Genomic DNA, 15,589 nt, shown 5'->3' on the forward strand with positions numbered 1-15,589 from the left:
ATCCTGAATTAGTGCCAATGTTATGTTAAGCTTTTCCTTTTTTTCCCCCTCCTGTTCCTTCATTTGCAGCATCGGGTAGTGGACCAGTGAGTTTCAGTTGGTCTGGAGAAGCTGATATAGGACGAAGCACACTTCAGTCATTTCTTTAGACTGTTTGATTTGTGCTACATTGAAGGTGAAGATCTTGGCATAAAAGAAGGTTTCAAGCTCTCTTATTAATATCAAGTTTTTCCTTTCATTTGTCTTTACACAATCACTACCAAGGAGTTGTGCTGCTTTTTGATGTTGAAGAGAAGACGGATTGCTCCTGAAAAAAGTTAATGTGAAAGAGCTGCTAGAATGCCTGGAACAGGGACTTAGATTATTACTGCAGCTAGGTTTCAGTGAGAACAACAGCATCAAAAAAAATCTATTTGCAGGATCATCAAACTCAGTGTTTTCCTCTTCCACTTTAAGAGATGAAGTTTCATTCAATGGCACATTTCATTTTCAAAAAAATTGGAAGAAGCCAATTTTCTGCACTTTGAGAGGAACCTGGACCCTTTGTAACTTGGTTCGAAAACATGACAATGTCTACATTTTATTATAGAAGAATTATCAGTTTTCATTATTTCAGCTCATTCAGTTGTTTCCTACCACTTCCTTCAGCTTACTCAAGATGAATCACATCCTTTCATACGCTGAATACTATAGTAATTACTAAACACTAGCCAAGTCGGAGCATTGATCCGCAACTTTCAGTTCCTAGAGTTAGAATTAAAAAGCCATTGCCTCATGAATTTAACATTGTGAAGACTGAAAAAGTAGGATGGGGTAGCTGGATATGTATTATCAGATTAGCACACTACCATCTGCATTTAGAATTGTCTGTATTCTAGCAAACCAAGCTCCTGAACAGTTCTCACTTCCATCCATTCCCTTCTCTTCAATATCCAGTTACAGCTAACTTCACCCACCAATCACCTCTCTCCAATCATCAGTGACTCTGTTCATTCCCATTCCTTTCTAGAGAGTTCTAGAACATTCTTATTTGTCCTAATTGACTTAAGCAGCATAAACAAGAGTCTTTATGTTCTCATCACTTCTCTGTTTGGTTTTTTAAGTTAAAGGTTTCATTCAGACATTGAAACTGAAGCCTAATGTTTCTACTAACAAAAAACCTTCAAATATAAATTATGTTAATGTAAATACTTATTTAAGGGGGGAAAAAATCTCCCCTCTCTCCCCACTCAAAACACAAAAACCACACAGACCAGAAAACACCATTGGGTAGGAGTTTTTCTGAATTAAAATAAACCAAGCAAACAAAGCCAGTTGGGTTTTTCACAGCCCTGATTCTGATTCTGATCAAAAGGATTATCATAAACACAAAACGAAATAAAACCTCTTCTGCAGTGTCAGTTATAACCATTACTGCTGGAAACATAGCAGTTTAGGAGATGACAGGCCAGCAATCTTTCACCCGCATTATTTTGTGTTATAAAAATAATGAAAACAAAAACACTGGATCTAAGCAACAGATCTTGAGCTGGTGTAAGTCAGCAGAGCTCCCTCCAGTCCACATTTTCAAATGGACCTCAACACAGCCGCTAGTTTTGCGCACATTCCTTTGCATGCACAAATACTTGTTCCTGTCAACCTGTTGAATGTCTGACTACTCAATGTGTACATACAAATCCTGTCTACATGCACAAATTACCATGTCCCTAAAACTGTGCATTCAAATTTAGAGATCATTTTGAATATCTGCTCCTTGGAGTGCTCCAAACCTCATGTAATCATAAACCAAAAGGGCAAAAGAATAGATTAGTTTCAGACAGACATACTGGACATTCTAGAGGGCCTGCTATGAGGGCCACATAAAATATATTATGGCTGAATTTGCCACTTGATAACTCAATCGACTTGAATGGCATTGCACCAGGCTAAATTTTTCCAAAAAATTTTAAGGGGAACATGTGTGGGGAGGAAGAAAAAAGTTTTTTTATTTATATCTTCAAACACCACTGACCTATAGTATTTTTCAAGTAGCTATATTTAGTGCATGCTATTTTTAAAGCAGCTATGTTTAAAAGCAAATTTACTTAAATTTCCATGGCAGTCATAAATTATGCAGTATTAAAAGTGAACGAGTTCTTTGAACCAAAAAACAAAAGAGCCTATAATTAGAAGCGTACCTAGCATAAGCCATACATTTTTCAAATTTCAGCCTTTTTAATGTCTGATTACTAGGGTTTTTTTTTTAAATGAATAGGTGATCTCGGTACCATTTTCATCTCTGCCTTCCTCTACTCATCTTCAGATAAAAGATACCTGTTCGCTTTTGTATACATGTCAATCTCCAGTCCTTAGTGCTAGACACACACATCTTTCAGCAAGTCACAAGGACTCTGACAGCTCAAAAAAACATGCTTGAAATTAAACATTCGATAGTGGGCTACTAAGATATTCATAGCTAAGTGTGCTCGGGCCAAGCCATACACTGCTCTTTAAATGGGCAGAGATAAATAGACAGCTACTCTTTGCATAAGATAACATTGCTTTGATAAGCAGAGCTACAGGGCCTGATTTCAAATGATCAGGCAGCTAGGGCTACATCACTGCATACGAAACTAAACAGAACTGCACATGCAAATGAGATCTTTACACGTGTAAAGGGACTGTTAGGTGTTTAACTGGAGATTTGCATATGAAATAACTGATTTGCCTGCACACTCACACTAAACTAGAGGCTTTTCATAGGAAATTTTGAAAAATAATTTCCCACTAAGAGTTTTCATTTTTTCCAGCAAAAAGACCCAAAAGTCATTTTCAATAAAAATGTTCACTTTTGGGTTTCCTGTTTTTTTTGTAGAAAATTAGGAAAATTTCTACTCAAATTAAATTTTTCTGCAAATGTACTCTTTTTGGTCAAAAAGCCATTTTTCATTTAAAATATGTTGTGATCAGCTCTACAGTAAATGCCAATACAAGTTTGTATGTGGCCCAAAGAATGTGTCCTCTTCAAAACTCAGACCCCTAATGTTTATTCCTTGAAGGTTCCTCTGAAATCATAACCAGTTTTTCTACCTCTTACATCTTCCAAAAATATTCTCATTCCCCTCCACAACCCTGTGAGCCACCTACCAGGCATGCAACTTTTTCATGCAAGATATGGAGGCTCAATAAGCTCTACTAATAAATACGGGGATAAAAGTGTCTGACAACATGTATTTTTGTAAGGCCTTGGGCTTCTAATTCATCAAATCATTGCAAGTCTACTGTGTGTAGGGACGGAGCGGAGCTAGCCTCTAGGAAGAAGCAGTAGCAGGGAGTAAAAAGAGTTGCAGGTACTGTCATAAACCTTAATATATCTCCAGCTTTATTACCATGGTATCACATCTTCTGACTTGCACGTGTAGCAATAGGTTTTTCACCCACACCAATGCAAAACTGGTAGAACTTCATTGACTTCCGTAGACTTGGGACTAATATTGGAAGATTTACTAATAGCATCATGTAGCTTTTGTTATGTGAAGAGACAGCAAGGTCTGGAGAATGAGTGTAGGGTTGAGAGTCAACAGCTCTCAAGTTTTAATCCCAGCTGTGCCACTGACTCATTCTGTGGCCTTGGACAAGTCACTTCATCCAAGTCAGAGGAGGATTTTTGGGGAAGTTGTGGGAGTTTAGCGCCTCTGAAAATCATGCCTTTACTTCCATGCCTGGTTTTAGGCACCTACAGTTCAAAAATCTGGCACTTAGCTATCTGCCTCGGTTTGCCCATTTGTAAAAAGGACATAACACCCACCTAACTTGGATGCTGTGTGGATAATTAGTTTAATCAATGTACATTGCTTTGGACATGAAACTGCTAAGCATCATCATCACCACCACTGTAGACCGTATGATCCAGGGATCCACCAGGTGTGACTTCTTCAAATGTTTGATTCTTTCTCCTACTTACTCCTCTTGCAAAATCAAATGTGTCCTTATCTTCAGAGACAAAACAAATCTCTGCTCCCAAGTCCATAGCACATTAGGCTCTTCAGCAGAATGTTGGTTTCAGCAGAAGTGCAGGGGAGAACTACAGGCTATCATTCCTGAAAGAAACTCACTTTGTTGTCTGGTTAAATGCACTTCATTCCCAGTGAATAAGCCAGAGCTAGCTTTACTACCTAATACTGATTTATCTCTGCAGTCAGTTCTTGTCAGAGTGAAGTGACAACCACGAGGTGCCTGGCAGAAAGCTATTTTCCATGGGACAGATCTTTCCGTCTACAAAACCCACTTTCTAGTTTGATTAGAGCAACAAAAAAAACCCAAACACATAACAATAAAAAGAAAACCATTCCATGCAGCTTGGCAGAGAGTCTATTTAATTTAAAGGTTGTTCTTCATTAGGGATGGTGACAGGTGTTTCCACTTTGAGAAACGCTATATTTTTTAAATAAAATGTAAATAAACTCAACTTCCTGTTAAGTTTTACACTACTGATATTACTGAACACTAAAAAGAAATGCAATCAACAAGAGAACTTGCATTATGTACCTCTCATCTCTGAGGATTCATCTCCCTTTACAAACTATTCTCCTGCAAGCTCATATATAGCTCCGCACGGACACAGGAATCAACCCATAAATGCTCAGGGTCTTGCTGAAGGGCCACAGCTTCTGGGGTGAAACTCAGCAATGGATTAACAGCATGCAGAAGCTACCGGGGCGGGTGCAAGGATGTTTTGTGCCTTAGGCAAAACTTCCCCCTTGTGCCCCCCCCCCGGACCCTGTGGCAGCTCTCTGCCTCCCCTCCGCCCTAAGGTGCCCCCCCCAGGAGCTTCCCACCCCCCGCCTTGAGTTCCCCCACACACCTCCCACGTCAGCTCCCCCTGGCCCGGGGAGCCGTGCGGCAGCTCCCCACCCCAGCTCACCTCTGCTCCGCCTCCTCCCCGAGCACACCATCGCCGCTCCACTTCTCCCGCCTCCCAGGCTTGCGGCACCAATCAGCTGTTTGGTGCCGCAAGCCGGGGAGGGAGAGAAGCAGAGCGGGGCGGCATGCTCAGGGGAGGAAGCGGAGCAGAGGTGAGCTGGGGTGGGGAGCGGTTCCCCTGCATTCCTCGCCCCCCTTACTTGCTGCAGGTGGCCCTCCCGCGCCCCCCTGCCCCAGGTCCCTCCGCCTAAATGCCGACGACCAGGCCGGCCGAAGATCCGGCCGCCGCGGTCGCCGCCGAAGGACTCAAAATGCCGCCCCCCAAATGCTAGTGCCCTAGGCGACCGCCTAGGTCACCTAATGGGTTGCACCAGCCCTAACAGTTTAGGACAGTCTGGGCCTGATCCAGCTCCCACTGAGGTCATTGGGAGTCTTTTCATTGAGTTTCATGGAAACCGGATCATGTCCTCATTTAGGTAGGTGGAATGAAATTACCCAAGTCTGGGCTAGATTCCAGCAACAGGGTTAATGCCTCTGCTCTTGCAGAGTACCAACGGATCCGAGAGAAGCTGAACAGCCCCCATTCCCACCGAGAACAAAGGATTTGTGTTGCCTCAGTGCCTCAGAGAAGGTACTCCGCACCCTTCACTAGCTATAACAACGATAAGTGGTCAGGACCTCAGTTTTACACTTCATCTAAAAGCTGGCACTTGTAACAGCTCTGTACCCACATAATACCGTGCTAAGGCATTGGTCAGAACAATTAAAAGGGAAAGCTCCGCCCACTGGACCCCCAGCCCCAATTTCCAACAGTACATAGATTTTTCCCACAGTGGTCACCCATCCAAGCACTGACCAGAGTCAATGCTGCTTAGCTCAGTCTAAAGCTCACACTCACACCACATGGGGCTGTGCCTGACAGTATATGACTACCCCTTATTTTAAGCTCCAGTTCTTACTGTGGGTCTTATAGGTCTGTTATTTTACAGTCAATGTGCACCAAGAGAAGCAGCACAATGCACAATTGTATGACAAGACAAACAAACCTTTACACGAATCATCCTCAATGGGCTGTTTGAAAGCTGTTATGTCGCTGAAAGTGCAAAGAAATAAAACCACTTTATCCTGTTCATTTCGAATCGGAGCAATTTTCACAAAGAACCAGACAGGTGTCCCTGCAAAAAAAAAAAAAAGTTGGTCAATAGTAGACAGAACATTGAATGTGATATTTTTTACGTTCAGACTTTAAAAGAAGTCAGTTATGACTATTACTTTTTTGCAAATACCCCAAATGAAAAATGACCGAGCAGCTGCCAGGGAGTCTATAGTCTCAACTCTACCTCTGATTTGTTGTGTGATCTTGGACAAGCCACTTACCTCACTGTGCCTGGGGTTTCCTATATGCAAAATGGTTAAAATAATTTTTACCCACATTTATAAAGTGCTTTGAGATCTACAGATGAAAACATCACAAGTACAAAGGCCCAATCGCTGAGACCAGTTGAGCTGTTCTTGGAGCAGAGGGCCTGAGTAAGGGGGAAAAGGTAGTTATATGCCACCTTGACATCACAGACCCCATCCTGGGGGTGGCTGGAGGTCAGTTTGGCTCTAAGTTATGCCTACCTGCAAGAGTCCCACAGGGCCATTCTGGCAGCCAGGGAGGACCAAAGTGCAGCCTTGGTCAAGCCATGCCCCCAATGCCAGGAGCTGTGGCACAGGACTGGCTATGCTAGATCTGTGTTACCGGAAGGTTCCTCTGGGCAAAGAAAATGTTCCACTGACCACTCAGGCCATCTCAATGTCTGCTCATTCTGATGATGCTCTCGCTTACCTGACTATGAAGCAGGAATAACTCCAGTGAAGCCAATGGAGTTACAGCAGTGTGCATGTGATCAGGATCAGGCCCACAGATTGTGATTAAGACTGACACTTCAATAAAGCTTGCTTTTGTAATTACCTAAATGGATTAAGTGCTAATGACAGCTCTGAAGATTGGAGTCCTCTGCTTATCACAGTAAAAATATCACACAGACAGCGGCCATACCAGCTTCTCTGCCAAAGTTCCTCAACTATGACAGACAGACCATCTCTAGCAGGGAGAAGGGTAATTCAATCTCCAGGTCCATTTAATCCCTGATGTTTCTGCTGACCAGGCTGCCAAAATGATGTCAATTATACTGATGAGGTCCCTGTCCACCAGCACCAGTACTGAGCTCAACAGACTCGTTTCACACAAACCACAGCTGTCAGATGTTAGAGACTTTTGGGTATTAGCAGGCAGAAGGGCTCAAACAGAGCCAATATGTGCCCATACACCATACCAGCTCCTCCATGAAACTAGTCTTTCCCCCCAGAATCTCAGCTTTCTTCTTTAAAAAAAAAAAAAAAAAAAAAAAGGCAGTCTCTAACTGTTATGGTTGTGACAGAAACCTCAAGAGGGCAAACCAAGTGTAACCCATGCAGAGATGTCCAATTGAGGCTGCAGAGAGTCTGGAACATTAGCTCTAAGAGGTGTGAACTGTCCCATTCATCTCAGTGAGGTGTTAACCAAACTACCTAAAGATGGTGATTTAGAAGTCAACACTTACTTCATTCTGCATGTAAGAAAGCAAAGGAAGGATTCACAGATCTACATAATTCACTGAGAGAGATGTCCCATGTTGGTGCCACTTGTTGGTGTCACAGAGAGTGACTCTTGGAAGATACCACTAGTTATTTCCTCAGCCCAAGGGGCCTAGTACAGCCCATGGGTATATTTAAGCCCACAGAGGGTAGCCAAGTTTTAGAAGCCCAGTGGAGCTCAAAGAGCTGCACAATTATATCTTGACCATCTGCACAACCTACAGCAAGTAGCATCTTATTTTTATGCCTCACATGGGTGGAGCTTATTTTGTGGGTGGAGCCTTGAAGAGAATCACCTCTTCCCCACCATCTGACCCCTACCTAGGTTCATTTGGTTCCAGCAATCTGAAGATGGGAGAGGCATATCACATTACCTATCAGCTGAACTATCCAGGGTTGTTTTTTTTTTCCAGAGTACAAACTATATTTACATGATAGTCCATAATTCACTCAGATGTTAGAAATTACTGTGGCTATTCATGGCTCCCAGAGGAGCACAAGGCCCTCAGGAAGTTCACAAATTGTTCATTGAAATAAGCAACTGGCAATTTTCCCACTGTGCTAATGTGTATGAAGCATGTTGCTCTTGATGCATCACCCAGCCTTCCCCAGCCTCTGCATGTAGCAGTCTTCCTGGGCCACTGAAGATAAGGAAAGCTCAGAGGCCCATAGACAGTTTCCAAAAATGAAACTCAAATCTTTAACACATCCTGCTGTGCCTGGATATTGCAGGCTGCTTCAGACATTGAACAAACTTCCAGACCATATTTGCTGCAAGCCCTGTGAACTGAATGATGGAGTCTCTGATTCAAAAAGCAGGGTGAGCCAACAGATGGACTTCAAGTCACAGAAGGCTATTTGGGGAGAAGAGTTAGAGCACAGAAATTTTAAGGGCTCTTATTAAGAAAGGCGCTAACGTGCCTGAGCAAGCCTTAAACAAATAAATAAAACCTAAAGCAGTTACAAACTAGTGACAACAGACTAACTGCCCCAATAAAAATCATTAGCAAGTTATTAATTAACCTCAAGAGTCTCATCTACAGAGAAGCCAGGTTTTTTTTGTAACATTTTTTTCCATTTGCACTCACCTTTCTATATTTGGATCCTTTCTTAGCCACAGCCCTAACTCCCACCCAGTTTACCATGCATGTGTATTCCTTCATCCTTTCCCATCTAGCCTTCCTCCTACCTTCATGCATGCATTGTCCCCAGTCTGACCAAATGCACATTCAGTTCTGCACCGCTCACTTTCACTTGTTCCATCACACCCCATGTGCATAGCCACTCACTTGTGTTCCAGCTTCTCCTACTCCTCTGCACACTTAGGGCATGTCTACGGTGCAGCTGGGAGTGAGCCAATCTCCTCCAATAGGCAGCAGCCACTAGCTTTTTGCACTACTGTTTTCTTTCAGCCAGAAGCACCCCAAATTGCCTTGTTGCACTGCAAGCTATTGCAATGGTGCCAGGCTTCATTTTAAACCTTCATAGTATTTAGGCAGTGTCATATACCCAGTTTCACCTCCACCTGTCATTTCCAAAACACCTTGGCATTTAGATGTTGTATAAAAGCTAGAGAAAATAGTGGGTTCTCCCCAGAAAAGACAGGCAATTTACCCTCCTGCTCTGGTTTAAACATTGGCTTCTCTGGTGCATGCTGCTTTTTTCTGGTGCTTTGGTTCTACAGAAGGACAAAATGATTGAAAAGGTGATTTTTACAGCATAAGCTGAATGAGACAAGGGAATTTTCCTGCTTGGGGAGGCTGTACCACCCCATGGGTTTCTATCGAGAAGGTTCTCACTATGGCTCCCTGTAGTGAAACATGCTGTGCTGGCAAACCACACACGTGTTTATTACATTTACTCCTGGCTTAAGGTAAAGCAATGCTCAGGTTATTGATTAAGCACAGACTAGGCAATAGCGCACGTAGCCCCTCCAATAGCTCATGTAGTCCCTTCACCATTCATGATATATTGCACAAGGGGAGATGGCTGTGGGTGAACCAATCAATATGTTACAAGTAACCATGATCTCATGCTCTTTGATCTAATTACTAATAAAAACCCAGCTCAAGAGAGCTCGGGACGCCTGCTTAACAAACCTCTTGACTCCGCGTCTCCTTGATCCCAACATCTGGTGACCCCGACGTGATTCACCGGATCCCGAGGACCCCTGCTCATCCACTGGAATAGTCTAGGTGCACCCACTGGAAACAGCCACTCGTGAGTATGGGGAGCGATTTATCAGTGCCACAAAAGGCTCATGCTAAGGAATTATTTAAGCTCATTGAGGGGAGCGGTTGCCCAGTGGTTATGCTGCGGCATGTAGAGGATTTTGTTAAGGAAATAGAATGTCAATGCCCCTGGTATCCCGAAGAGGGGTCCCTGCAGCAAGAAGATTGGCAAAAGATAGGAACACAGCTCTTTGAGAAACCGAGAGCAGCAGTACAGCACCTGCTCATGTGGCAGCGCTGTACTGAGGCAGTGGGAAAACTGGGGCTACAGGCGTCTCTCACTGCCGCCCCGCTTCTCGCGCTGACAACACCGCCTCCGTACCCGCGGGTGCTACCACCAGCGCCTGCGGTGTCGGATACGGGGCAGCGGCCCTCGGATCCCTCCGTTGATAAAGGAACTGATCAGCCTTGTTTCCGGGGGAATCGTGGGGGCTGCGTCCGGGCGGCGGTTGCGCTGGCGCGTGAGATGGGGGAATTGAGTTTGGAGGAAGAACATCAGTGGGAGGGGGAGTTGCCCATGTTAATGCCTATAGCGGCAGGAGTCGATGCACAGGGCAATGCCGCCAGACAGTGGACGGCGCTACCGTATACAGTACTGAGGGAGGTGAGAAAAGCTATCACGGAGACAGGCATCAGGTCTAATTTTGTGGCAGGCATCTTAGAAGGAATTGGAAATGGCTACACGATGGCTCCACAAGATTGGAAAGACTTATTTCGTATGGTGCTGACCCCCGCCCAGTATATGGTGTGGGACAGTGAGTTCAGGTTAGCTGCTGTAGGATACTCAACCCCAGCTGCCACGCCTGACCAGATTTATGGAGCAGGCCAATTTAGCACTATAGAGGGACAGTTGGAGTTAGACCCAGACACATATATTCGTACTAAACTTAGTGTTATGAGAGCTTTCAGAAGGGTTCCCGTAAGTGGGAAACCGACTAGGTCTTTCACAGCCACCCGGCAGCAGCCTACAGAGCCGTATCCGCAGTTCATAGATAGGCTCAAGGAAGCAGTACAGCGGCAGGTCGATAACGAGGAGGCACAGACAGAGCTTTTACGGCGACTGGCCTATGAGCAGGCTAATGCTGATTGCAAGAAGGTACTGCAATCTATAATACATCGCCCCTCGTACACTTTAGCGGACATGATTCAGGCTTGCGCGGATGTCGGTAGTCAAACCCATGCTATGGCTCTTTTGGCGGGGGCTCTAAGACAAGGTAATAAACCAGCAGGAAATTGTTTTAATTGCAAAAAACCGGGACACTTTAAAAGCCAGTGTAGGGCACCCGGAGGGGGAGCACATAAAGGAAAACCCCAGGAAGGGGGTAGGCCCTCCAGAAAATGTCCTAAATGCAACAAGGGGTATCATTGGGCAAATCAATGTCGATCAGGACTGGGGCAGGGAAACCAGTGATCGGGCCCTCCCCGGGCCCCGGAAAAACAACGGGGGCGGAAGAATTGACTAGAGCGCAACCGGCAACGACCGGCAGTGCTGGAATAGACTTGTATAATCAAGAAGAAAAATCCTCATTCTTACCGGGGGAAGTTCTTTTAATGCCTACTCAACTAAAAGGGCCCCTTCCTGAAGGGACGGTGGGCATTATACTCCCTCGGTCATCAGCAAGTAAACAAGGAATTATGGTAGTTCCAGGAGTGATTGATGCTGATTATCAGGGAAAAATATATGTTCAGTATTGGAGTCACCTGCCTTTTACTTTAAGACGAGGGGACTCCTGGGCACAACTGATACTGTTGCCATATGAGCTCCCTGGAGAAAAATCACAGGTAACACGTACAGGAGGTTTCGGATCCACCCGTACTGAAGGCGACAGCGACTCTTCCTTTCACCCACAGGTGGCGGCGTTGGTACACTGAATATCCCTGCACAAACCTCAACGTAAGTATATACTCCAAGGTAAGTGGCTGACCGGTTTGTTGGACACAGGGGCGGATATTTCTGTCATAGCTGAAAAGGATTGGGAATCTAAATGGCCTTCTGAGATAGCCCCTGCGGTATTCGGGGTAGGAGGAAGCCAAGCATCTAAAAAGAGCTCTCAATGGTTACCGGTAAAATCCCAGGAACAAGGCCCCATAATAGCATATATTCAACCCTGCATATTGCCTTTACAGTTTAACATTTGGGGAAGAGATTTGTTAGAACAGATAGGGGCAAAACTGGTTTTGGAAGATGAGTAAGCCTCAGGCTCTTCCGTTACAGTGGAAAACTGATAAACCAGTCTGGGTAGAACAATGGCCATTACCTAAAGACAAATTAGAAGCTTTGCAGCAATTAGTTGAGCAACAATTAAAAGATGGACACATTGAGCATACTACAAGCCCGTACAATACTCCTGTTTTTGTAATTAAGAAAAAATCAGGAAAATGGAGGCTCCTTCACGATTTGAGGGAAATTAATAAAATACTAGAACGAATGGGCCCCCTGCAGTGTGGCCTCCCCAATCCAAATTTAATCCCTTATGACTACCAGGTAGCAATAATTGATTTAAAGGATTGTTTCTTTACAATACCGTTACAGGAAAAGGATAAAAAGTATTTTGCATTCACAGTGCCAGTCCTGAACAACGCCCAACCCACAACACGTTATCATTGGAAAGTGTTACCCCAGGGCATGTTAAATAGCCCTACCATGTGTCAGTATTTTGTAAACACTGCTCTTCAACCTTTCAGAAATAAGTTCAAAAAGCTACTTGTATACCATTATATGGATGATATCTTAATAGCTGGTAGGCCCCTACCCACCACATGGAAAAGTGAGTTAACTGATATCTTAAGTCAATCGGGTCTGGTAGTAGCCCCGGAAAAAATACAGGAAGCCGAACCTTTTCAATATTTAGGTCATAAAATGCTTACAGCATACTCCATGCCCATACTTCCAAAACTTACCTTGCCAAAAAAATTAACATATGTAGTACTACAGCAAATTCTGGGATCCATAAATTGGATAAGACCATATTACAAGATTCCCACATCTATGCTAACTCCACTGTTTAATGCCCTAAAATTAGGAAAGCAACCGGGAGACATAATATCACTAACAAACGAACAACAGGAGGTAGTGCATAAGGTCAACGAAGCCATGGCAGAAAGATGAGTAGATAGAGCAGTACCTGATGTGCCCCCGTCCTTAATCATTCTTGGGGACACTAAGCAATTCATGGGGGCATTACTTCAACATACAAGTGAGAGAGAATTTATCCTCGAGTGGATGTATTTACCACACACACACACACAAAAACACACTCGTCCCATTGTCTGGAATGTTTGCTCAATTAATCACTAAAGGACGCAATCGAGCACTAAACTTGTTTGCCATGGATTTAGTAAACATTATTATCCCCATCCCCATCGCCACCTGGGAAGTTGCATGTATGCACTCGGAGGAGGTGCAAATAGCCCTAGCCAATTATGTTGGGTCCGTAACTTACCATACTCCCAAGGATCCTCGTCTCCAAGTTGCTCAGCATATTCCACTGAAAGTATTTTACTTGGTATCTCCCGTTCCCATACAAGAAGCTCTTACCATTTTCACCGATGGTGGCCCCTCCAGAGGGGTGGTCGCTTGGAAGAAAAATGACCAGTGGAAATCCCAGTTTACCTTACCGCAACGCTCTCCTCAGCGTGCAGAGCTAGCTGCGTTAATTCTTGCCTTTACCACGTTTTCTGATCAACCGGTTAACCTCATAACAGACAGTTTGTATGCTGCAAATGTTGTTAGTAATATTGCTTCTAGTTGTGTTACTGCATCTTTGGATAATAATTTGCTTGGTTTATTTCTTTCCCTACAACTGATATTACGTCACATGACATCTATTTTTTATTGCACATGTTAGAAGTCATCAGCCTTTCCCCGGAGAAATCTCGCAAGGCAATGCCTATGCTGATAACGCCTTAAAGGCTTTCCCCTGCTCTCCTATGGAAAGTCACTCCTTACATCACCAAAATGCTAGGGCGTTGGCCAAGCAATTTTCCATACCGCTATCTGATGCAAAAGCGGTTATTCAGCAGTGCCCTGAGTGTACTGGAAACCTCGCAGGACCCGCTATCGGGGTAAATCCTCGGGGGCTAGGTGCAAACCAATTGTGGCAAATGGACGTCACTCGGTTCCCACCATTAGCTCCCTGGTCCTATTTGCATGTAGTCATAGACACTTATTCTGGATATATATGGGCAACGCCACAAAAAGGGGAAAAGGCGAAACATGTCTGTAATCACCTCATTCGTTCCTTTGCAGTGATGGGAAAGCCATCAGCTTTAAAAACTGACAATGGCCCAGCCTATTGCTCTTCAGCGATGGCAGCGTTCTGCATGCGATGGGGAATCAAGCATACCTTTGGCATCCCATACAATTCCCAAGGACAAGCCATTGTAGAACGAGCTAATCGCACATTAAAAACTGCTCTCCTGCGGCAAAAACAAAAAGGGGGAATTGTCCCCGGCAGCCTGACAGAAAAGGAAGAATGGCTGGCTCAAGTACTGTTTACACTCAATCATTTAAATCTATTACCTTTCAATTCTCAATTTTTCACCAGGGCACAACGGCATTATCAGACGACCGAAGTTCTTCCTGCTCCAAAGGTAACCTATCGTCAGCTACCTGGCCCGGAGTGGAGCGAACCTGTGCCACTAATCACCTGGGGGCGCGGTTACGCAGCTGTATCAACACCAAGCGGCCCGCTCTGGGTACCTGCACGATACGTTCGCCCATACAAGGATGGCGTGGCATCAGGGACTGAGCAACCCCATCCCTGACTTCAACATACACTTATATGATGAACAAGGAAAAGTGACAACGGGCCGACAACGAGGGGGCCAACGAAATGCACCTGTCACATGGGGCCAAGTAAAGAACCTAGCTAATCAGGCTGAACAACTGTTGGAAAAAACAGGACAAGAGAAAACGGCAGAGAACTATATGATGGCATTAATAGCCTCCTTAAATGCCAATTCTGTACTTTTGTTAACAATAATTATTTTCAGTTTAACTACTGTCCCTACGGAAGGGGGGCCGATAATGACTTGGGGGGTTCATCTTAATATATGGGAGGTATTTGCAAAGACTTTAAACCAAAGTACCTTCTGCTTAACGGAGCAGAGGGCGGTGGGGGAGGTGCTAGGATTATGCCTGCAAATTGCTTAAAAACAAAAAGGGGGAGATGTAGTGAAACCAGGGGCGGCTCTAGGCACCAGCAAAACAAGCTGGTGCCTAGGGCGGCAAAATCTAGGGGGCGTCCCCTGCGGCCGGGGGGCGGGCGGCAGGCTGGCCGGGCCGCGCGCGGCAGGCGCAGTCATGCCTGCGAGCCACGTCCACCGACTGGATTCCGGCCGCACCATGACTGCAGCAGGGCGCAGAGCGGCCGCTGGCACGGCTGGACCCGCAGCGCGCAGCCCAGGCGCCCGAGCTCGCCGAGCCGCCGCGCGCCGCAGCCAGCCGCGAGGCACGCAGCCCGCCGCCACAGCCGAGCCCAGCGGTCCTCTGCCGTCATGCCCTGCGGAGGCGCGCTGGGCCGCGCTGCCTCCCCGCTCCGCGCGAGTGAAACATGCTGTGCTGGCAAACCACACACGTGTTTATTACATTTACTCCTGGCTTAAGGTAAAGCAATGCTCAGGTTATTGATTAAGCACAGACTAGGCAATAGCGCACATAGCCCCTCCAATAGCTCATGTAGTCCCTTCACCATTCATGATATATTGCACAAGGGGAGATGGCTGTGGGTGAACCAATCAATATGTTACAAGTAACCATGATCTCATGCTCTTTGATCTAATTACTAATAAAAACCCAGCTCAAGAGAGCTCGGGACGCCTGCTTAACAAAC

At 45.1% G+C, this 15,589-nt stretch overlaps 1 protein-coding gene across 11 annotated transcripts in view; it reads right to left on the bottom strand.

The window, feature by feature from the left end:
- KCNH1 (potassium voltage-gated channel subfamily H member 1) overlaps positions 1-15,589 on the bottom strand; it is a 347,125-nt gene that overhangs the window by 301,107 nt on the left and 30,429 nt on the right. For all 11 annotated transcript variants that reach the window (XM_039531620.1, XM_039531621.1, XM_039531617.1 and 8 more), the window contains exon 4: positions 5,949-6,077. In XM_039531620.1, the coding sequence (XP_039387554.1) occupies positions 5,949-6,077 (129 nt within the window). The remainder of the gene's footprint in view (positions 1-5,948; positions 6,078-15,589) is intronic.

This window comes from Mauremys reevesii, linkage group 3 (assembly GCF_016161935.1).
Source record: "Mauremys reevesii isolate NIE-2019 linkage group 3, ASM1616193v1, whole genome shotgun sequence".
Classification (NCBI taxonomy): domain Eukaryota; kingdom Metazoa; phylum Chordata; order Testudines; family Geoemydidae; genus Mauremys; species Mauremys reevesii.